This window comes from Amblyomma americanum, chromosome 10, assembly GCF_052857255.1.
Source record: "Amblyomma americanum isolate KBUSLIRL-KWMA chromosome 10, ASM5285725v1, whole genome shotgun sequence".
Taxonomy (NCBI): Eukaryota; Metazoa; Arthropoda; class Arachnida; order Ixodida; family Ixodidae; genus Amblyomma; species Amblyomma americanum.
This window is the reverse complement of record NC_135506.1, coordinates 70,586,057-70,610,691: the sequence shown is the minus strand read 5'-3', so window position 1 is coordinate 70,610,691 and position 24,635 is coordinate 70,586,057. Positions and strand designations below refer to the sequence as shown.

General features: G+C 49.6%; 1 protein-coding gene across 1 annotated transcript in view; it reads left to right on the top strand.

Annotated features, from left to right (window-relative positions):
* Abcd1 (ATP binding cassette subfamily D) overlaps positions 1-24,635 on the top strand; it is a 98,846-nt gene that overhangs the window by 70,330 nt on the left and 3,881 nt on the right. The window contains exons 3-9 of the mRNA XM_077640148.1: positions 18,452-18,570; positions 21,945-22,116; positions 22,489-22,583; positions 22,715-22,860; positions 23,260-23,405; positions 23,835-23,919; positions 24,127-24,252. Of these exons, the coding sequence (XP_077496274.1) occupies positions 18,452-18,570; positions 21,945-22,116; positions 22,489-22,583; positions 22,715-22,860; positions 23,260-23,405; positions 23,835-23,919; positions 24,127-24,252 (889 nt within the window). The remainder of the gene's footprint in view (positions 1-18,451; positions 18,571-21,944; positions 22,117-22,488; positions 22,584-22,714; positions 22,861-23,259; positions 23,406-23,834; positions 23,920-24,126; positions 24,253-24,635) is intronic.

Sequence of the window (24,635 nt, the reverse complement as noted above, 5' to 3'; positions counted from 1 at the left end):
GGTCAGTATACGTACCCGTCCCCAGCGTTTATTTATTCTGGTGCGTGTATACCCCAGGGTTTGGAGGTGATAGCAGTGAGCTTGGTTGCATCATATTCAGGGGGGGGGGGTGTACTGGCCCTTGTCTTCGGCACGTGCCGCAAGGTGTTTTAAATGCTTGGCGTGCGTAGGTGCAGCGGGATTGGAACTGCATGGTGGGAATTAACGTGCAGAGGAGAAATATTCTGATCACGTGTAAAAGCACATGGGCATTCGGCCCGCATTGGCAAGTCGCAACCGAAGCTGCGACAAATGTGAAATCTGATATAGTGTCGCATTCCACTCTTAAGGTGACTTGAGCGTCGCCCAATAATAATAATAATAATAATAATAATAATAATAATAATAATAATAATAATAATAATAATAATAATAATATAATGATAATATGCTATTTATTATTATTATTATTATTATTATTATTATTATTATTATTATTATTATTATTATTATTATTATTATTATTATTATTATTGAGAGAATAATTCTACGGATTGCGCGGGCTAGCTAGTGACTATCCATACTGCGAAAGAACTCGTAGGCCTCCGCTTCAACACCTCTTTCCTGTGTTTCTTCTTTCACTCCCACCTTCCTCCCTTTCCTTACGGAGAGGCTCGGGTGTCCACCGAGATATGTGAGACATTTACTGCGCCATTTGCTTTCCTCAAAAACCAATTTTCCAACTTGTAGGGCCTTACCTGGTTGGAAAAAAAAAATAATTGTGCTGGTGCTTTAGCAGAGTGAAGTCCTCTTTTTAGGTGAAACATTGAAAATTGAAAATTGGTTTTTGGGGAAAGGAAATGGCGCAGTATCTGTCGCATATCTCAGTGAACACCTGAACCGCGCCGTAACGGAAGGGACAAAGGAGAGAGTGAAAGAAGAAAGGAAGAAAGAGGTGCGGTAGTGGAGGGCTCCGGAATAATTTCGACCACCTGGGGATCTTTAACGTGCACTGACATCGCATAGTACACGGGCGCCTTTTGCGTTTCGCCTCCATGGAAACGCGGCCGCCGCGGTCAGGTCCGAGCCCGGGAACTCCGGATCAGTAGCCGAGCGCTCTAACCACTGAGCCACCGCGGCGGGGTGTCATTTTAGGTGGTGCGTGCTGTTTCAGTTTGCCCAGAGCGGATGTTGCTCTCTTTTCCTCCTCGTCATGCTTTATGTAAACGCTGATCTTCGCCTCCTCAGGGAATAGCCGAGAGCGCTGCCCGCGTCTTCTCGCTTGCGGTTGTGGTGTTTACGCCTCGTCTCGCATCATGGATATGTGCGTAACTCTGCGCGCGTTCCCTTCGCGAGCGTGCCGCGCGTTTTACGGTGTTTTCGACACCGCGCACGCCCGCCCTTCGTTGCCTTCCTGGATAGGATAGGAAAACTTTTAATATCCAACAGAAAGAGGGTAGCCAGAGGGCTACCCGCCTAGACGACGGCCGAAAGGTCTTGACTCTCGGCGGCGGCTTCGGCCAGTCGGACGAGTTGTAACTGAGTCGCCGGGTCGGAGCTCAGTAGTAAGGTCTCCCATTGATCTTTTGTGTTAATGCCTCGTCCCTCCCGGGGAGCATGAGGACATTCCCATAGTATGTGGTCCAAGGTGGCCCTAAGTTCGCAGTTCGCGCATTTTTCTGAAAATTGCCCTGGGTACATAAGACTCCAGAGGGCCGGGTTTGGAAATGTGTAAGTTTGTAACCGGCGCCAGTTGATGGCTTGGTATCTGGACAAGGATCTATCCGCTGGAGGAAGTCTAGCTCGTTGCAAACGATAGTGTTGTGTAATTTCTCTGTAGGTCACCATGCGATCCCTGTCTGTAAAGACCACCTCGCTCGGGTCCGCCCGGAAAGAAAAGCCTCGGGCGAACTCGTGGGCCGTCTCATTACCAGGCAGGGATGCATGTGCTGGTGTCCAGACTAGCGTAATTTTCCGGTCTATTACATGACGGCTTAGAATTGTATTCGTTAGAGGGGAGACCCGGCCCCTGCTGAAATTTAGTATGGCAACTTTGGAGTCACTGATGATGTATCTCGCTTTTGTGCCTACACAAGCCAGTGCTATGGCAGCTTCCTCTGCAGTCTCTGGGTTACCCGAGAGTATGGAGGCACTTATTTTGAGGAGTTGTTTATTATTGACGACCGCGACGGTCATCGTGTTCTTACCATACTCAGCGGCATCCACGTAGACCACGTCCTCGTCTTTGTAGGAGCGGAAGCGTTTTTCTAGCGCCTCTGCCCGCTTGGCCCGGCGCACTGAGTGATGAATAGGATGCATATTCCTGGGTAATGGGGGTACAACTATATTGTCTCGAATTTTTCCGAGCATGTCAACTTTGGCGGTTGTTCTGTTATCTCGGCTAAGATTGAGTTTTTCTAGAATGGCCCTGCCGGTTGTGGTCCCGGCTAAGCGTTCGATTTGGGACGTTCTCACTGCTTCCGTAATTTCTTCCAGGGTATTATGCATTCCCAGCTCTAGGAGGCGGTGAGTGGATGTACGGATGGGCAATCCTAGAGCTTGTTTCGTGCATCGCCTGATAATTCCATTTATTTTTTCCTTTTCTGAAACTTTAAGATCAAGGAAGGGGGCAGCATACGAGATACGGCTTACTACGAACGCCTGTACCAGCCGTAGGAGATTATGCTCTTTCATGCCGTGTCTTCTGTTGGCAATCCGCTGTATGAGCCGCATAGTTTGTTGCGCGCAGTTTTCCATCTTAGTTATTGCATCACCGTTATACCCGTTGCTTTGTATAATCATTCCTAAAATTCTGATTTTTTCAACATGAGGAATCTCCGCCCCTTGAGTTTGTAATTTGATGTTAGGGATGGTTCTAGTTTGTCTTTGATGCAGAGGTCTATAAAAAAGAAGTTCAGACTTCTGCGGCGAGCATTGCAAGCCCCTACGGCTGACATAGTTTTCGACCTCATTTATGGCCTTCTGTAGCGTACTTTCGATGTGCGCGTCGTGGCCACGGGTCATCCACATGGTGATATCGTCCGCATACATGCAGAAATTCAAGCCATCTATCCCCTCCAGTCTCTTCGGGAGCCGTATCATGGCCACGTTGAAGAGAATAGGGGAAAGTACCGAACCCTGAGGGGTGCCTATGCTGCCCAAGTGTATGTCTTGAGACTGACTTTCACCAAAGTGGATGCGCGCTATCCTGTCCGAAAGGAAATTGGCAATGTAGTTGTATGTGCGCTCCCCGACGTTTAAAAGAGCCAGGTTTTCTAGTATCGCCTCGTGTTTTACATTATCGAAAGCTTTAGTGAGATCAAGTCCCACTATTACTTTCGCATCCAGCGACTTAGTGTCTAATATGTCATGTGTGAGCTGTATCATGACATCTTGCGTGGACAAATGCGATCTAAAACCTATCATCGAATGGGGGTATAAGTCGTTGTCTTCCATGAAATTGGTTAGTCGCGTTTGTATGACATGTTCCATCAGTTTTCCAACGCAAGAGGTGAGGGATATAGGCCTTAGATTTTCTAGATTGAGCGGTTTCCCTGGCTTAGGTATGAAAATAACCTTAGCGGTTTTCCATTGTTGGGGAATCTCACCCTTCTCCCAGCATTCTTGCATGAAATTGGTCAGCGCCGTTATAGATTTGTCATCTAGGTTTCTAAGCATTTTGTTGGTTACACCATCGGGTCCGGGGGCTGATTTGGTTTTCAGTTTTAGTATTTCTGCTCGAACCTCGAATTCGTGAATAGGGGCGTCTAGGTCGCTGTTGGATTTACCCTCATAGCGCGGTAAGGTAGTTTTGGTGGCGGAGCCTATATATCGACAACGAATTGCATCGAGGAGTTCCTGCTCCGAACCTTCAAATTTATAACCTAATTTCTGTAAATTTTGTCGCTTTGTTAATTTGCTACCTTCTGGATCGAGGAGGTGCCGAAGGAGGTTCCATGTTTTGGCGACGCCGATATTGCCCTCAAGCTTGTCGCACATTGTTTCCCAGTTCTGATCGCAGAGTCTAAGTGCATATGCCTCAATCTCTTTGTTGTGGCGCGCTAGGCGTCTTCTGAGATTGCGATTCCACTTTTGTCTCTTTAAACGCTTTTCCATACTAGCTTTGGCCTCCCACATATGAAGAAGGCGGCTGTCTAGTACTTCAAGTTCCGCGTTGTCGTCGAGCGTTTTAGTCGCATTCTTGGCGTCCCTGCGGAGTTCCTCCGCCCATTGTTCTATGTTTGTGATTTCTGCCTTTCTCCCGTCCTGGTTACGAGCGTCGCGGAAAGCGTCCCATTCGATAATATGCGGGGAGCGCGTTTGGCGCTTGGCAGGGCCAACGTCAGTTTCCGTGACAAGTATGTAATGGTCACTGCCTAGGTTTAGCAAGGAGTTGGACCAATTAGCTGTACCCGCATTCTTCACCAGGGTGAGGTCTGGGGACGTGTCAGCGCACACGCTGTTACCCATTCTTGTGGGGGTAAGAGGATCCGTGAGCAGGGTGAAGCCCATTTGCTGTATGTCTAGCCATAGCTCTCTCCCCATCGTACAGGGCCGCGGGTAGCCCCACGCAGGGTGGTGGGCATTGAAGTCACCTAGAATAACCAGTGCGTGCTTGTTGCTTATACGCATCACTTTCCTGAAGAGGGAGTCGAATTTAACTGTCTTTTGACGTGGAGTGCTATAAATATTCAGAATGAAAAGACTGCGTTGAGTCTTTGTAGCCGGAATAAGTTCGACGAGGACGTGCTCTATGTGGCGGATGCCCGTGTCATGTTCAATGGCCGTAATGTTCCTTCTAACGAATGTGGTAACATTAGGTTTGTCGCCTGTGGCGTTAAAAGCTTGATAACCAATTAATTTTGACGCGCCTCCAGTCTCCTGGAGGGCGATAACCTCTGGGTGGACCTTCAGAGACGCAAGGAGCTGCTGGAGGATCGGCCTTTTCCGCCGATACCCCCGGCAGTTCCATTGCCACAGCAAGTAGTTGTTATTCTTTGTGTATATGACCATGTTGAATTTGCTGAATGGTATGTTCCACAGTTTGCTGCCATATATTGATGGCTAAGAGCTCATTCCTGTGTCCTTGTGTTACGTCTGTGAGTCCCTGTATTGCGGAGAGAATCGACTGAATTTGGTTTTGCATGTTAGTTTCCAATGCCTGAAATTGCGCTTGTATTTTGGTATCCAGGGCCTGAATCTGGGTCTGAATGTTGGTCTCCAGTTTATGGCAGACTTCCTCCAGCGTAAGTTCGGGTTGTGCGCCCTCCAACGATTTTCTCTTGCTGGGTGATGGTAGGGATTTCTCCACCACCATCGTACTCTCCTGGGTATTATGTGGAGGTTTTTCGGCTTCCTGTCGTTTCCTATCTATCTGGATCTTAAGCGTCAGCTGCTTCCTAAGTTCCGCGTTTTCATTTTGAAGGGCCGTAACCGCCCCGGTTAATTTTTCCACCATGCGTTTAAGTTGTAAGATGTCCTCAGACCCACCGGGTGGATGAGTATGGGAGACCTTATCTACAAAGCTCACCCTCTTGTGGTCATCCGGCACGTTGGTCTTGTCCGTGGGCGGCGTTGACCCTTGCTGATGACACTCAGAGCGTCCCTCGATTTTGGGCCGGGCTCCGATGTTCCATTTGTTGCCAGTGTTGTCCCGCCCCCTGGAAGCGGAGCGCTTGCGAGAGCTGGAGTGGCCCCTGGAGCTGGAACGACCCCGGGAGCCGGAACGACCCCGGGAACTGGAACGACCCTGGGAGCTGGAAGGGCCCTTGCAGCTGAGGCAGTCACGGGAACCCGAGCGACCTCGGGAGTTGGAGCGTCCCGTGGACTGGCCGTGACCACCAGAGCCTGTCCCCGACACCAGGCGCGGGAAGGAGTCCTGTCGCATGTGAAATCCCCCTTCTGCCCTGGTTCTTGGTCTGCTCTGTCGTCCAGATGCGTTGTTCTCGCTGTCTGTTGTTGCCTTGCTCTCATTGTCTTGCGTTCGTTCCTTCCACTGTCGCTTCTTAATTATGTGCGGGGTTCTGTACAGTTCCCGGCACTTCCTGTCTCCGAGTATGTGCCCTTTCCCACATAGGGCACACTTTGGGTCACAAGTATGTTCCCGAGGGGGGTTGCTCATACCACATCCTCGGCACTTAATGTTGTCTGGGTTCGGGCATACGTCGGCTCGATGTCCGAGTTGGCCACATGTCACACAGACCTCATATTTTTTCTTGTAGAGATGGCAGCGTAGCGGCATACCTCCATAATAAATACAGTGCGGCACTGTCTCATCTTCAAAGAGTAACAACACGCTGCGAGACTCACGCCAAGTCTCCTGACTCCCATCACCTCCGGGTTACGCGAGCACTTCAACATATCTTGAATGAATTCAACGGTGTGCGAGACCGGAATTCCATGTATAACTCCTTTCCCACAGCCGTCAGGAGTAGCCAGGTAGACGAACGCGTCAACGCGTCCCTTTGGCGTTGGAATGGAGCCGATTTTCAGGTACCTTTGCATCCTCTCCTGGCTGTCAGTGCCTATGAGAATCGAGTTTTGCTTGTGGTTGACGAGCACGACATCTTCCTTAACTTCCGCCGGTTTTAAAACCTGCCGCTATCTTCACCGCGTCCGCCACTGTTGCGTCAGTGCGTTCCATGATCAGTTTGAGACCGCCTTTCGGTCTGAGCACTATTTTATGAAGCTCGGGGGAAAGGCGGTCTGCTGCGTGCCAACAGATTGCCTCGCCAGCTTCCTTCCCTCTCTCTTTATCGCCATTATGTGCGCTGAAGTTTTGTCTTGCCTCCCATCTCGGGTCGGGTCGCCAGCTTGCTCTCCCTCCCCTGTCTTCGAGAGGGCCTTGACTTTGGAATAATTAACCTTAAACCAACCTACTTGAGAGTGGAGTTCTTCAGGCTGGATACTCTCTCCTTCCACAGTTACTTCCATGCGAGACATGGCGCAGCTGAGTTACACCGCGACAAGCCAGCCTGTGCGTCCGCTCGGCGGGCGGCTCGAAGAGCCGCTCACCAGGTTAGGCTTAGCAGCCTGGCCGGGTGGCGTGAGTCCAAAAGTCTGTAGAAATTGCCTTCCTGGAACGCGCTGTGTGATGAATGTGCGGTGCGCGTCCAGATGGAGTGTATACGTGTAGAAAAAGGTTGCGCTTGTTGTTTACTCGGCGCTGCCGGGCCGAGTTTTGCGCGAGTAGCAGTGCGCATCTCCCGGACGGAATGCCCTTTCCTCTCTTTTCCCCTTTCTCTTTCGCCTCTCCGCTGTCTGTTTCGTTTTAAAGCGTTCAAGGCGCCGTTCTCCAGAAAATCCAGGGCCGCCGTTGTGAAGGCAAAACATTTAATAAATATAATAATAATAATAATAATAATAATTAATAATAATAATAATTGGTTTTGGAGGAAAGGAAATGGCGCAGTATCTGTCTCATATATCGTTGGACACCCGGACGCGCCGTAAGGGAAGGTATAAAGGAGGGAGTGAAAGAAGAAAGGGAGAAAGAGCGTGGCCGTAGTGGAGGGCTCCGGCATAATTTCTACACCTGGGGATCTTTAACGTTCACTGACATCGCACAGCACACATTTCTTTTGTCAGAAAGCAAAATGCAGATGGCCCGTGCTATGCCGTGGCTATCAGTCCACGGCTGACAGCGGCAACGAGTAGCCCGTTCAATGACCCGGGTTTGAACGCCCAGGTCCGAGCTAACCAACACGGCAACACGCAACACAGGGAAAAATCATGGCCATGACTCTGGCAGGTGGTGCCCAGAGAGCAACGTAGGAGGCAGTTGGGCCACCTAGGTCACGTGACCTTGAGGCGTCATCACAACCTGCCCACCGGATGGTGAGCAAACTACCCGCCGTGGCAGGTGGCAGTTAAATTAATGATTGGTCGCCCGCGAAGAGCAACCTGACTCGCACAAGGCCCACCGGTGGCAGCACCTGCCATCGCAGGGTATACTGGCGAATCGCTCAACCGCTGCACACTGCGCCAGGATGTGGTATGGGGACTCCCAGGATCTATTAATGTAAAGTAGAGAATGACAAATTCTGCATATATGGGCATTAATTAGCCCATTAAGCTACCGCGTCGCACCCTTAAGGCGGAGGAGCTTAAGTGTCCCAATTTTTTACAGCGATTATTGCCGATTACGTGACCTTCCTCGGGGTGGTGGTAGTGGTTTTATTAAAAATAATAGTAAAAAGGAAGGAAAAGATTTTTGCTAGCCCCGGCATCTGCCATCGATACTGAAGCACCTCAGCTGGGGCAGCGGAAATAAAGGATAGCAGGCAGAATGGAGAAATGAAATCAAAGAGGTGAGGGGACAGGAAGAGAGGATAGGGGGGAGAGGTAATATGTACATACTATTTACTCAATAAGAAATGTGTCCAGGTTATACGAGCGGGCCGACTTTTCTATTTCCGGGTAGCCGCCCCCCCCCCCCCCTCCCCTTGCCTTGAGTACTGGGAAAAGAGGAGCACCTGCAAAATTACGCGAAATTGTTGACCACTAACATATTCGGACGTAGGCTGGTGCCTCTAACAGACAAAATGTTAAATAATAGAATATCTATCGCGTGGAGGTGGCTACAAATCAATACATTTATGACTCCGGTATGAGCCTACCACGTGTACCCAGAGCTGAGGTCGCATGATCGATGCGCACACTGTGGGGCGACAGGGGACTCTTGACCACATAATTTGGCAGCACCCAAGTTCTCCCGTTGCGGACGTTCCTCGGGGTGATTTTGCTTTGGCGTTGGTGGCGTCGTACTGTGTGTTGTTTCTGTCGAGCTCTCGTGTTGACCTGCTGGCCAAACCCGCCCCGGTGGCTCAGTGGTTAGGGCGCTCGGCTACTGATCCGGAGTTCCCGCGTTCGAACCCGACCACGGCGGCTGCGTTTTTATGGAGGAAAAACGCTAAGGCGCCCGCGTGCTGTCCGATGTCAGTGCACGTTAAAGATCCCCGGGTGGTCGAAATTATTCTGGAGCCCTCCACTACGGCACCTCTCTCTCTTCCCTTCTTTTACCCTCTCCTTTATCCCTTCCCTTACGGTGCTGTTCAGGTGTCCAACGATATATGAGACAGATACTGCGCCATTTCCTTCCCAAAAACCAATTAATTATTATTATTACTCCGGGCCGGTAGCCCTTGGGACATCGCTCCGTCATTCGTCCTCAGTCGAGTGTGCTGTACTCGCTGAATAATAATAATAATAATTGGTTTTGGGGAAAGGAAATGCGCAGTATCTGTCTCATATCTCGGCGGACACCTGAACCGCGCAGTAGGGGAAGGGATAAAGGAGGAGTGACAGAAGAAAGGAGGTAGAGGTGCCGTAGTGGAGGGCTGCGGAATAATTTCGACCACCTGGGGATCTTTAGCGTGCACTGACATCGCAAAGCACACGGGCGCCTTAGCGTTTTTTCCTCCATAAAAACGCAGCCTCCACGGTCGGGTTCGAGCCGGGAACTCCGGATCAGTAGTCGAGCGCCCTAACCATTGAGCCACCGCGGCGGGTGTACTCGCTGACGCGTGAGCGGTATATGTGACTGGAGAGTCAGGCCGAGCAGCCGAGCGCGGCCTGCTTCGTGATCATTTGTCCTTCGCTGTCTACTGGCGGCAGCGCAAGACCGCTGTGTGTGTGTGTACGTCCTATTAGAAGCAGAAGGTAATACTGTGTGCTCCCTCCATGTGCGCGGTAAGGAGACCTCCTGGACAGATGAGTATTGGATATACCTTCGTAGCTAGGTACATGCAGAGAGGGAGACGAAGGAAAGGAAAAGTGGTAGTGTTAAGCTGGCAAAACTCGGGGCTCGCTGCCCTACGTATGGGGAGTAGGGAGTGTAGTAAGTCGAGTCCACAGGATATGACAATGGTCACGGGCGTGTGCCAACCAGGTCGCCAACAGTCGTGGACTAACGGCCACCTAACACGGCCCTCCGATTATCGCGAGCTCTTCTTGACGAATAAAAAGTTTTTCAATCCAGTCCAGTCGTCTTCAGGCGGCCACTCAAGTGTGGCTTTTAAATGTTAAGGAGCGCCTTCTGTGCACGTTGAAAGTTTAAGCTTTGCGCAGTCCTGCACTCTTAGTTCGAGCGGCCGTGTTCTGTCGGTGGAGTGCGGGCTCGAGAGAAGTTTCATCCATGAGGTACGAGCTTTGTCGTGGAAAGAGGGGGGGGGGGGGGGGGGTGGAGAGGGAGGAGGTTGAACGACGCGAGCGAAAAATCCGCAGCCGTTCGTGCGAATGAAGCCGCCTTCAAGGCTTGGCCCTTCGCACTCGCGGCGCTGGAATTGTTAATTGGCGCAGCCGGCTGGACGAGTGCATCTCCATGGCTGTTACGAGCGCGAGTAGCAGCGTAGGCACAGCTGTCACTGAAATTTCTGCGCGAAATTGACCCGGCGTCCCCTCGCCCCCATCCGACTTACGTATTGCCCGGTAAAAAGCGATTCCTGATCCTAGCTCTCATTTGTAATTGTGTCCCTTAAATTCGCGATCACCTACTGCTTATGCTGGCCTTCTCCTCTGAGGTTTACAAACCTGCGCAACTGCATGGACACCGCTTCATACCGCCATTCACGCTAGAGGCAGGGGCATTCGGTAGTTTTGGGCTGCTGTAAAAAAATTGCATATTAGTAAGCCCCCGTCTGCAGCGCTAATAGCACTACACACTATGAGGCATGCAGGGGCAGTTGGAAGCTGTTGACAAGCGGTCCTTTAGCGAACGTTTTTGTCAAACAGGACTTGCACTAGCTAGCAGAGAGCGTGCATGCGCAGCCGCGCGCTGTTCAACTGTATACGGTGGCTCCCAATATGGGAGAGGCGTCAACAACAGCAACGGTTTTGCGCAAAGCATTTTGCGTGAAAAAATGGCGACCTGCTTGTGTTAACTAAGGGGTGTGAGAGATGGCATAGTTCAAAGATGGTGTTGCGTGGCGAAGTGTGTAGGGGACCGTAATTGATTCTCTCGTCGTTATTAGTGGGTCGGAGGGCTCCAGTCCTTGCAGCGGTGATTGCGTGGTCTTGCATGTGACGCGTGCTTTCGAAGTTGATAATTTCTGTGTCGATGCTGCATTTGTGTCATCTGGTTTTGCTTCGTTTCGGTGTTGATTCGTTCCCATCTTTAATGATAATGTTGAGGGTATGCAGTGCGAAGCCTGCGGTTTCAGGTCCCTCCAGTATAAAAGGGAAGTCTTTGCGTCCATGGTTAATTGTGACAAGCACACTGTTTCTTATTTTCTAACTAGCTCGAAAAGTCAGTTTCAACTTTAGTAGAGAGGTAAAATCCTATTGTTGTTCCCTTTCATAGTGGAGGGACCTGAACCAGCGCCGGTCTAGACTACTGGTCTGGTAGGGTGGGGGTCTAGTGGGGAGGGGATGTGCTTTGAGCTGTACTTGGCGGCACGTACTCTCGTCCGTTGACTGTGCCTGGTTTGAATGTGTGTTCGCACGAACGGCGTTGCCCTCCGAAAGTGTGCTCATATGGTTCATTCGCTATATGCCTTGTCACACCGCGTGCGTTCGATTTAAATCGTTTCCGACAGATGACGCCACTAACTTCGCCCTGCTCGTCTCAATTCCGAGCACGACTCGCGTTGTGCTCTCTCCGTTCGGGCTGCTTTGCTTGTTGCCGTTTGGGCTGCGGTGGGAGGGGGTATCCCCGCGTCGGCCCCGTCTGGCCGACTTTTGCGGTTCCCGTGCGCTGCGCGTGTACGGCCCCCCGACGAGCCGGAACGCGGTTGACTGACCCTGCTCCTCCTTCCTCCGCTCAGCGGTTGGTGGGGGACGACGACCCTCCCCTTGGGTCCCGCTACCCTCCCCTTGGGTCCCGCTACGCGGTTAGCGCTGTAGTAGCAGCGGCGGCGGTGATGCTACTCTCCTTGCGGTTCCCTCCTCCTCCTCCTGTGCATCCTCCTACCTTGGTTGTGTTCTTGCTTCTTCGCGGTCTCGCGCGTGGCTGACCGGCCTCCCTCGCTTGTTTCACCGCCCTTGTTTTTCGTGCCCTGTCTCTCCCTCTCTTTTAAGACAGCCCGCTGTGTTGTTTGCGTAGAGGCCCGCGTGCTTCACTTCCTCGACGCATGTCCGCTTTTCCCCGCCTCGCGCGAACTTGGTGAACCAGCGCGACTGGGCCGCCGAGAGCCGGCCATGGACCGAAAGAGTGCGGCACGTGCGCGTGTTTCGCGACGCTGTCTGTGTGGCTGTGTCACTGAGCGGGAAACGCGGTGCGCGTTTGCGGAGGCGTCTCTGTACTTGCTTTCGCGCGTGGCTTCCGCCAGCACGCTTCCCCCGTCCCTGTTCGCGGAGAGAGAATTTTGGACTTAGCACTGCTGATGCCTATAGAAAAAAAAGGTATCGAAGCTACACTCTAAACGTGATTAGAAGCCTACATGGGAGTAAAAACGGAGTAAGTTATCCTCTTACACTCTTCTACAAATGAGGGTGCGCTAGAGAACAGCTTACTCTCTTTTTTACTCCGTTCTGTTTTAGAGTGTAGGAGCCTCGTGGAAGCTCACTGGGACCGCTTCGGTTAATATTGCGTACGGAGGGTCGGTCGTTCGAGCGAATCCTAAACTATGACGCGGAGAACTTCGCTCGTGGGCGGAAGGAAGCCGGAGGCTGGCGAATATGCGCCTTAATGCCTGAAAGGGGGGGGGGGGGGGGGGGATGCTGTCGTGGACCTGTAGGATGTGAATTGAATGGCGGGCGCTGTTTTGCGCTGAAATCTCGGTGTCACGACGTAGGCTGCCGGGGAAACTGAGTCGCCGGATCTCAGTTATTTACGGTATTTCAAATGGCATCGAAATGGGAAATGGACACAACTGCGTATCGGCACTGTGCTGAAGGTGTGCACGCTATGCGTTTAGCTGGCAACGCGCAGCCAGCAGAAGGTAGAAGTGACGGCGTTTATCTCAGCCATGTAGAGCGACACCAATATACGTATTTTGTTTAGGAAGGTCAGTACTATACGTGATACAGAAAAACGTGGTAAGCAACTGTTTATCGAGGAAAAGATATGCAGGAGTCGTTTCGCTCTCGTACTGATTTACACGGTCCCAGTCAGTGCATTCGCAGACCTATTCCCCGACTGTGTCCGATGGCCGACAGTTGCGCGTTGTGCGAGCCCGGCGAGCTCTATAGTAAGACAGACTGCATCGGTACATGATGCGTGGTCAGCTTGAAGCAGGCGCAAAACAAAGAGTGGATTTAAAGGAAAGCCGTAGGGCTGGGGAGCAGGTTGAGAAACGAGGACAAATACAAAGCCTGGCAACGTCGCCTGCTTGTCCTGTTTTGCGTACACCGCCGCTTTGACGTACGGCCAGCAGAGCGAGGCACTGTCAGCCACTCGAGCGCACGGAAATGTCAGTGTCATACGCTATTCGGTGAGGGCAAGAATAAATTATTGCAGCGTAAACAGAGCCGGAGAGTAGGAACAGCCGAGTCAGTCTTTTGTAGCAACACGTACACTCTAAACACGAATACGCTTATACGGGACTAAAGAAGGAGTAATCTGCGGTAGCGGATAGCTTACTTCCTTTGTACTCCGTTCTGTTTAGGCTGTACCGTGCACTCTGAACAAGAAATACACACATATGGGAGTAAAATGTCCGCTATCGCACACCCTTTTCTAGAAGGGTGTGCGCTAGACGATGCTTTACTCCCTTTTTAGTCCTTTCTGTTTGGAGCGTATGTTGCGTCGTAAGTTTTACAGTCGACCGCTTCGGCGTGGTGCAGCAGACGATAAACTTCCCGGATATGCCTTTTTTTTCTGCACTTAAAGAAATCGCGCGAAATATGAAAAAAAAAAAGAAATCACGTGACTACGTTTTTGCCCTGCCGTTTTGTATATAGCGCTCTCGACCGTGCTTTGAACGAACGAAGCGTGAGCGCTGATCGTGCCATGCTCGCTTTGACGACTTGCGCAATGGTGTGCGAAGTAAGAAAAAATCGGAGTACCTTGAACTACTTGACTTCGCCGCTTTCCCCTCCCCTTGTTTTGTACGTGCTACGATCGACTGACTAGAATCTTCGTTTAAATGACTTTCGGTGGCCTGCCTATAGCACTTACCAGAGGCGGCAACACGCTCGTATTCCATGTTCCGCTCTCGACATGTTCGCCGGGCACGTTACAATGGCCAAGGCCCCTAACTTTCTGCTACAAAAAATAAATAAGTAAATACTTGGAAATAAGAGCAAACAATCCTAAAAATTCTGCGAGAATGGTCGAGTAATGTTTCAGAATGCTCCTCCCTTTGTGTTCAAAGCCAGCGTTTGAATATAGTGTGATTTTTTTTTTCAACGCATGCAAAGTGACCTTCGCCACAAGGCCTAGAAGTTCCCAGGAGAAGCCAGCTTTCTATTTTACCTTGGGGCTAAGCGCGTGGTGTGCCAGTGCAAATGAAAAGATGTCCGTAGACATAGAAAGGAGGCGGTGCTGGTTTTTGAGAAAGGGGACGAACTGAAGGAGTTGACTGGAGTACGGAAAGCAAATAAAGGTGGACAGGTGCAGGAGTGGGCAGCGTGAAGTTGTGGCAGCACCTCTGCGATAGCCGCTGCTGCCGTGCAGGAGGCTGCGTGCTATTAAAGAATCGGAGGCTTGGCATCGCTCGATTGCGGCACGCAAATCTGAAATGTTGCCTCTTAAATGACGTCAACATGTCCGCTGCTTTTGTATTTTAGCGTGTATTCTGCGTTTTTTTTTTTCATTGGGGGGAGGGAGGGGGGGCGGGGCGTTGGCTATGGTTGGCCTGCACAGTTTTGAGATTATTAAATTCGTTTAAAGTTTTCATGAGCGCTTATTCTCCCACTTGCATTACAGTCGCGCAAATAAGGTGGATTGGTCAATTTTGTGCCATATTGGCGCTCCAAACGATGTCTGAACAACAGCATCAAGGAAGAGAATGTGGCTGCTAATGCACGATTCTGAGAAAATTGCTTAAATTAGCGATTTTTCGCTGTATCGTGAAATCACGGGAAACCAGAAGCCCTAATAATAGTAAAGTTTCACCGCAGTACGCGTAGCATCAGCTTGTTTTGTGCGATATTCAGGGCCAAACTGAACGCTGTAAATTCTCGTTTCTTCGAGTTTTAAGTGCTCGATTCTGACAATATAAACATGATCTTTTTAATTTTCGCCATAATCTCATGACACGTTTTGGTCAGTCGTCGGTCACTTTAATCCCCTCTACAACTTGACGGAACGCTCTCGGGCTATAGATATTTTATAATAAAATTTGCCTGATTAATATTAACTAACTGATTATGCGGAATTTAAGAAATATCGGGGGTTGCGTCACACGATGGTAAACAGTGTGTCGTTGATTTCACCGATCTGCGGCGTACCGTGCACTTACTAAAAAAAAAAAAAGCCTAGGTTCAAGTTACGTGAGACACCCTGTATACAGTGGAATACGTTGTGCAGATAAGGCTTGTTACGTGTACATACTTTCACTTAGCCGTGACATTTGCGCGGCCGTTTCGGCGTACATTAGCGTTTATAGTTGTCCGCAGCACCTCGTGTCTTATCTCCATCGAATCGCTGTCGAAAGCGATCGGCCTGTGTAGCTGCATTGCAGTGAATGGGCACAGCTCCTTCGTTTGATTAGCGCACCGTTCGTCGCCTCCGATCGTGCGATAAAAAACGACGTTCGCTTTCTCGTGAAGGCCGGCCCTGCATGCGGTGAGGGCTTTTGCTTTGCTTTTACCGCCGCAGAGCGATCGGAGATTACGCGGCAGCTTGCCGGTCGTCGGCTTATGGCGGCCGCTGCTGGACCGATATCTCGATAACCGTTGTTGCATCTCTGCTCCCGGCGTGTTTCGTCGCCGGTAGTGGCGTTCTCTGTCGTTGCCCTCGAAGAGATGCCAGGTCTGGATTCACAAGACTAAGCCTATATGAGGGCAAAAAGGGAGTTAGCTGTCATTTAGCGCATTCGGACGGCTTACTCCTTTTTGGGGCAGGGTATGCTGCCAAAGTTTCGGAGTGGATTTCGGTCACTAAATATATACGGCATGCTTACTCTTAGCTACGGTGGTGCGTTCCCACTGCAAACCATAGTGTAATTTGATGCAGTTAGCAATGGAATGAGGCTTTTAAACGAGGTACAGGAGGTCCTGAGGTGAACAAATTGAGGAGATTGAAACCTGGGTTAAAATCTTCGTAGCTGCTCGAACCTGGCGTGTTTTGAAGAGGGAATTTGTTTCCTCGGCCAACCATAAGTATTCCGTGTTTTTGGTGGTGGAAATCTATCCCAGGGCTTGGGCAGCATACCCTACCCCGTAAAAGGAGTGCGTTAGAGGATTTACTACCGTTTCACTCCTTTTGTGTTTAGAGTATATACACTCCGGAATAACATGTGGCATTGCAAATCGAGCTACAGTGCGCGTAAGTTTTACGACGAAGAAAAAAAAAAGCAGGAGCTGTTTAACATCTCGGTGGACACGTCAACCACGCCATGAGGGAAGGGCTGAAGGATGCAGTAAAAGGGCGGAGACGGGAAAAAGAGGCGCCGTAGTAGAGGGGGGCATTTAACATGCACCGATATGGCACAGCACGCGCGCGGACGCCTTTCGCATTTCGGCTCCGTCGAAGTGCGGCAGGGATTCGATCCCGCGACCTCGTGTTCTGCAGCCGAACGCCATCGCCACTGAACCACCGCGGCGCGCGGGTGCTAGGTTCTTCCTCCTTACATTTTTTCTCAATGCCCTTCTGACGAAACATGCGAGCCATGCCTACTGGTTGCTTCCTGGTGGGTGCCACTGCGTGACGGGGGCGAGTTGCTCAACGAGTGGAGTCCGGCAGCTGATAAAACAAGGAAAACTTTTCAGCCACTCTTGCTGAGTGCGGGGAACTGCATCGCCAATCACGTGCTCGCTTTCTAGCAACTATTTTCGCTGACTTCTTCCCCAGCTCTTTGCTGGGTGTGTTTTTACCTTATCTGAGTATATCACCACCGTGATGGTCATGAGCCGAGCTGAGGTTTCCTTCTCGAAGACTTTCTCCCTGTGTACTGTGTATGTACAACTGGACTGTTCAGCTTGCTGCAGAATGCAAGACTGTATTTGCTTCTCTGTGAGGTTTACGTTTGTGCTAGCGTGCGCGTCCTTAAAGGATCCCTGACAAGGGTGTTTGAAGTTGGCTATAACTCGCTTGCATCATGTAGAGCGTAGGCCACCGAGCGTTCGTGCCGCGTACAAGACTTCAAAGCGAGCCGATCATTTGCAATATATTTTTTTAAAATTCGGGCTTCTACGCCCCGAGGCGACCAGCGGTGCCGAGCTTTCGCCCGAATCCGCGCGCAATGCGTCGTACAGCGCTCGTTACGTCATGTAGCGAAGGGCTGCCATTGGTTCGCCGTGAAACTTTCTGACGTCACGCAGCTGCCATGGCCGCGGCTAGTTTTCGTGTATATGCTCCCTTTAAAAACTTTTTTTTTTAATTCGCGGGCCGATTGGTGTGCTCGTGGTGACCGATTTTGGAACTGAAATCGTGAAACAAAGACATCACACTGCCCATGAGGTCGCCAGAGGCCACCACACTCTCTCATTCGAGCAGCCACGCCGTCACGGGCACACTTCCGGTAGCCGTGAAAATCGTCTGCTCGTGCCGCCGCGCTACCCTCTCGGGCAAGCGCGAGCCGGGGCATTGCCTTCGCGCATATGGTTTCAATTTTCCTCTGCCGCCTCCTTCTGTCGGGAGTTCCGGAGCCACTCGCACGGCTCTTCGTGGGCACGCATAGGGCTCGATGCCCATCGCGGCCGTAAGAGCGAGCAGTCGCACCTCGAGGTCCGGGTTTATTACTGCTAATTACCACAGATGACAAGCAAGGAAACCCGACGCGCGCCGCAATCCAGGAAGGCGAAGAGACCGGAGAGATGCCGCCACGCCGCCGACGATGCTGCTGGGGGGCTAGGAGCGACAACCGGAAGTTGGAAAATAAACGTCAGCGGATGACGTATTCATAGGCGGGGCCCAGTCCCAGAGCTGTTTTCTTTTTTTTTTTCTGGTGCTCCTCGTGTACGAGTTGAGGGGGGAGAGGAGGAGCGTAATTTTTAAACGTCTATATCTTCGCTGTTATTGATGCTAGCTCAAAAATTCTTGCACTGGGGTGACGAGTGATCGAATGCCTATCTCTCATCTGCTTTACGTAATCTCAATTAATTTATTGCATAGTCCCTTTAAGACACCCTAGCCTTAATCCCCACTGGCGGGTTCGGTTGCCATCAGAGGCCCTCTCCGATTAGCTCTGCATGGTCCTGCGGGTGGAAGAATACCTACATACTAAGTCAGACATAAAATCATGTATTTTCTTTTCCATCTTTCCTCAAGACGTTGTGGAAAATTCAGCAATATTTTTAAAACAAATGGGAGGGGGGGGGGGGGGGTTACACTCATTGTTAACTTCAAAGATGTGATGTAGCTTTGGAAACCAGTACAGACATAATGGTGGAACTGAGGTGGTGCATATGCTTTGATTTGTTTTTGCAGACGAGGCCTTCCAGAACGACGATGGTGTGAGCACGAGGACACAGTTCATCACGACAGCCAAGAACATCCTCATCGCTGGTGGGGATGCCACTGAGAGGCTCATGTCCTCTTACAAGGAGGTGAGAATAGCCGAATGTGCATAGCAGTTCCGAAACCAGCCCGTCACCACAGTTGGGCGTTCATGACCTATTAAAGGAGTATAGACACTTAATTTTGGTGGCATGTTTTCTTCTCTGCAATGCTGCGGAAGACACCACTACGCATCAGTCACCATGTGGTATTCGCCTACGACCGCTACATTATTTATAATGGAATTTTTTGTCATGCTGTTTCGGTTTCAACAGCCAAACGATGGCTGTGACGTCAAAGAGTGCTTTTATGTCACGTGAGGCATGGAAAAATGTCCATCTAATCGCTGCTTCATCGTTTTAATTTACTGCAGTGCTGAAGCCAGCCGTCCTCAAGAGGCGGAATGACGACGAATGTGGAAGCAGCGATTATATTGCAGTTTTTTCATGCCTCGTGTGACCTGTAAGCACACGTTGACATCACAGTCCTCATTCGGCTGTTGAAACCGAAACAGCACAAGAAATAAATGCGATTATAAATTATTTACTGGTCTTAGGAGAATACCAGGTGGTAATCCGTGCATAATAATGCCGTACGCATCATTACAAAAAAGAAAAAAACACACCTATAAGTTAGGTGCCTGTACTCCTTTAAGAAAAATGGAAACTTGCTTTAATTACTATACTTTAATGTTCCTGCTTGGAAGAATGTTTGTCACACAATTTTTAAGGGCATTCATGAAAAAAACGAGGTAGGCAGCTGATAGACGAGCATGCCGTGGTAGGAAGTATATGCGTTCCACCTTGAACAGAGCTTTGGTGAATCAGATTCAAAATCCTGCCATGACCAGTGGCTGTAGTTTCAGGAAGTTATGAGGGGGTTGTGCTGCTTATGAGCCAGGTAGTCATCTGCTAAGGCACCTGGCATAACTTCTGTTTTCCTACTATACCCACTAGGTACGTGTTTTCCGGCAGTGCTGAGCACTGCAGTACTTCCAACTGTCGCAAGTGACGTGACAGTCAGTTTGAATTCCGAAGAATGGCACATTTCGAGCAACAGTTTTTTTTTTTTATGTGGGCCCCATATATGGAGAGTTTCGCGATTAGTACGGTCAAAGAGGTTAGTGTAAATAACAGCCGGCTTCGCATTCTACTTACTGGGCTTGTAGTGCGTGGTTGCACATGCTGGCAACCCCAGAATCCTGAACTGTAGGCTTCAAGTCCATGGAGGAAAAAAAATAAACTCAGGAGGAGGGCGCGTTTGTCGATAATGTTGAACCCTAGTCATAAAAAGTAAACCGGGGAGTCGGTCCCCCACGTGATCACACCACGTGATAGCGTGCGGTGATATCTATCACCGCTGCTTGCGTGCATGTGCGGGCCAGCGAGGGGCTCCAGACCAGCGCGGCAAGGCTTTATGTCAAGGCCGCGCAGATGTGCGCACTAGAACATAGACACCAAAACATTAGGGACTGGCTGAACGACTTCATGAGCACTTGGCTTGCAAAGGCTGGCCGCGTGACGTCACGCTCTCCTGAGCTCATATCCGAGAAAGGCGCCGCAGCGCCGCTATAGGAAACTTTTTTGCAGTAAGCAGAGGAGAGGAACCCATCTTGTGGAACGCCTTCGCCGAAACGCGTACGGGTCATTCCTTTATTTGTTTTCGTTTTAGACTAGCGCAGCTCTTAGGTGCCTGTTGCTGGCTTCCACATCATAGTGATCGTAGTCGTCAGCGTAACCGGTTGTCCAAGTAGCAGAGCGAAGCACCCCCTGGAAGGTGGCTCCCACAAGAAGATCCCTTGTGGTGGCAAGCAGCGTGACACGCCACCTGCCATGCCACTATGGGTCGGCGAAACACACCACTTGACAGGGCACACTTCACCTGACAGGTGGTACGTAGTAACTGCAGAGAGAAACACCACCTTCCACAGCGAAAGTGAAATGGACAGTTGGAAGGTGGCTGCCACGAAGAGATTGCGAAGGTTGGCAAAACTAAAATGTGTCAGGAGCTGCACTCAAACTTTGCATTACCGACTATCATAATTGTCTGACAATTTTTTACCGCTCCGTTTCCGGGTTGGTTCACCTTTCCAACTGCGGTGCTTGTGAGTCGGCGGCAAAGTAACATGTCAGTGAAATGACATAAGCACTGGTGCTTTGAGTGGGACCGTGAGTTTGAGCAGTACGCGCTGCTTTGAGTTTCATACGTGTCCAAGCATTTTCCTCTGTGTGAAATTTGCCTCTTTTCAGATTACCGAAGGGTTATCTACATGTGTGCCTGACTTAATTAATGCTTTTAATTAGGGTTAGTCGTGCTGCAGTTCCACTAGCGGAGCTCATTGAGGGTGCTTAATCAGCTGTGCTGGAAGTTTCGACAGCAAGGTTTTAATCCTTGGAATGTATATAGTCGAATACAACTTCATGTATGAAGAAAAAGGAACGCCGACCAAAAGGTTGTTGTTTAAAACGAAGACGTTTCGGCTTCCATACGGAAGCCGTGAAACGTCTTCGTTTTAAACAACAACCTTTTGGTCGGCGTTCCTTTTTCTTCATACATGAATCTTCTACCCGACCAGACGAGTTTTCGTCAGACTTTAGATTTCGAATACAACTTAAGTCTGCAGTGAAGCTCCGCCCACATTCGTGACTGCTGCACAGAATTCCTCAACAGAATAGTCCGTTGTTAAAGTTTTTGTCGTGACCTGAACAAGAATCATATCACAAGATGAAATTATAAGCTAAACAAATTTTATATTTCTGGCTTGTTTGACATCAACAAGCATTAAAAAGCTGATTTCGTTTGATGTCGTGATCGGTAAGCGGGGAGTAATACAAAACCTGGTAAGCCATGGCTCGTTGTTAACAGCTGCTGCTTTCTCAAGTTGTATCCCACTTTATTAAGATGAGCTTTGCTGTTGAGAAAGCCAGGTACTTTATAATCCAGCTTAACTTCTTTAGTTGTTTGAGGCTGTCCTAATTTCATACAAATATTGGTTGTGGTTTTTTGTTGATCTCCTTAGTGGCTTTAAATTTGAACCCCTCCTAGGGATGGCTATTGGGGAATCTGGGTGCACGGCCTCATGAGCAGTGTCTGTACCCTCAGTTTGAGCGTTTAGTTTCGAACCTCGCGGCAGTATGGCCGCTGGCGGGCTGCACGGTTGCCATGAAAAACCTTCCTGCCCCCCCACCCCAAATCTGAACATGATTAAGGTCTGCACCGGTTCTAAACAGCCCTCTCAAGACCTTCCAGTAATATTAACCTTCCCCTTTTATAGCTTTACTGCGCCTGCATAATTGCAAATTCAGTCGCGTATGATCAGATGGAAATGCATGGACATATGTAGTGCTGTACTCAGTACAATATCTTTACTACGTACATTTAATTCCTTAGCTTTTTCATGCTCTAATTGTATCATTTTCTTCAGATCACTGAATTGGCAGGCTACACAGGACGCGTCGCCAAGATGCTGAACGTTTTTGAGGATGTGAGCGAATGCCGCTACAAACGCACTTTGGCTGTCTCCGACGACGGCTGCTGCAAGAGGTCTTTTGGCTTGAAGACCCTCACTTTCAAGGATGGCATGCCTGAAATCAAGGGTGCGTAGAACATTTGGCAAAGCTTGTCTCATTTTCAGTTTCACTTCTCTTGTATTTCTTCTCATGCAAGAGGTAAGCAGATTATACACGACAGTCTGGAAAAGTCCAGTAAGTGTCGAAGAAAGAGCCTGCTATATTTGAACTCAAGTGATTGTGGATTCTAGCCAGAAATTAGCAGCGTATGTAAGGAATGAAAATTCTCACGCACTGCACCACCGTAAGAGTGAACCCATGATTGCAAATGTTGTTGATAAGTGGTGCAGTGGTGTTTCTTTCTTTTTTTTTTGGAATTGTGTGAGGAGAATCTGCTAACACAGCGTTCTGCTGTGAGATCTGCCTGGAGTGCAAATGTTGCTTGCTCAAAACATGCAGGCACTGTGATAGAGAGGAATGGCATCATTGTCCTGGAGAGCGTGCCCATTGTCACACCAAACTGTGACATCGTCGTCTCCAGCCTCACCTTCACGGTAAGGCTGCTCTTTTTCTTGGCACTTGTTTGCTGGGGAAGTGTGTCTTCTTGAGATAAATTGATCACATACTGTTCTGTGCAGTGTGGCAATGTATGGCAGCTAATTTGTAGGGTCGGTCTGCGCTGCAGATGACGCAGGACATGCACCTCCTCATTACGGGCCCCAATGGCTGTGGCAAAAGCTCCCTCTTCCGTATCCTCAGTGGCCTCTGGCCACTTTACAGTGGGCAACTGCAGAGGCCATCCAACAAGCACTTGTTCTACATCCCACAGAGGTAAGTTTTATCTGTGTGGTATTAAGCAGGGTCTCTCTTGCAGTTTCTTGTGGCTTAATTTCGACTAATTTGGTGAACAGCTTAGACACTTAACACATGGCACTTCATGTATTCAGTTGCAGTTGTCTTGTCCCTCCAGTTCATGGCGCAGTAGTTGCAAAGTGTAGCAGTTGCAGAGAGTTGGACAGAGACATTGGTGACACCAAGCAGAGCAGTTACGTGTGGCGCTCCTTGCGTTGGGTCTTGCCTGCTGTCCGAGGAGGGATGTGTGATGTGTTGCTGAGATATGGGGATTCAGGACTCTCAGTCAAGTTTCCAAATGTTGCCACCGAGCTTATCATCTCTGCTGAACGTCACACTAAATGATGTGCGAAACACGCATTCTGATATTGTGCACAGGCCCTACATGGCCCTGGGAACACTGCGGGACCAGGTCATCTACCCTGACACGTTGGAGGACATGCGGAATCGTGGCTTCAATGACGCTGACCTTGAGGGCATCCTCAAGATTGTGCACCTGCAGCACATCATTGTGAGAGAGGGAGGTGAGAGCATCAGCTTGGCTCAGAAGTGACATGCTTCTTTGCTTCATGAATTGAGCATACTTTTCTCCATCAGAGCTGTGGTAATTACTTTGGTTTAGAAATTTTTTGTTTTGTATACATGTTTTGTCTTATTTTACGTACACTGGGCTTAAAAGCAGCGTCCAGCTCCCTTAGTTTGACTTGAGCCATTTGCAAAGTTTTGCGAATTTTAACACACCATCGCTGCATTGATGGTGCATGGGCTTGACCACGAGTGCAGCCTAGCTAGTAATGCATTACAAAGAAGTGAGGAATAAATGAATGTGGCTATGATGATCTTGGAATTGCTATATGTTGTGACAGTTTGCACATCTGAATGCTATGTTAGGTTTGTTTGCAGTATCTGCACCATTTACCTACATATATTTACTGAACTTTCCCGCCTTGCAGGCTGGGATGCAGTGGGAGACTGGAAAGACATCTTGTCTGGAGGCGAGAAGCAGCGAATGGGCATGGCTCGCCTGTTCTACCACAGGTATGTACTCATATCGCAGTGTGGGACTTGCTAACTTTAAAAGGAAGGACGGTAGACTTGATCTCTCATTATATTTTACTAGGGTCTGTGTAGTGCTGGCTGGTTTCACTTTGCCCTTCCTGCAGATTTGACCCTTTGCTGTGATGTTAGGTGTTGAACATTTGCAGCAAGGCACAAAGATACTCATGTGGGTTACACTATGTGCAGACCCCAATTTGCCCTGCTCGACGAGTGTACCAGTGCCGTCTCCATTGACGTGGAGAGCCAGATCTACCAAGCCGCCAAGGACTACGGCATCTCGCTGCTCACCATCACCCACAGACCGTCACTATGGTGAGTTCCTATTTAACTCGACTTTTTTTACATGTTTTTTTTTTTAGCGACGAGAGACGTCATCCACGTCATGTTGGTCGCATTTGGATGTCAGCAGGGCATAGTTTGCAAAACTTGAAAGTGCCATATTTTTTTGTGTGGAGCCTCCCTTATTCTTATTGATGTTTTGTTGAGTTGTAGGTGGCCTCTAAAAATTTCTTGCTTCCAGGATACTTGAAGTATTGTGCACCGAAAGGTTTTTTTTTTTTACTGCTAAAGCAATGTCAGTCTCACAGTGCGAAAAAATCAATGTCCATTTTGAATCATCCGCCTTCCAGAAGCACCACCTACCAGCCACCTTCCGACTCTCTCTACTCGAAACTTGCCCACGTGGACATTTGATA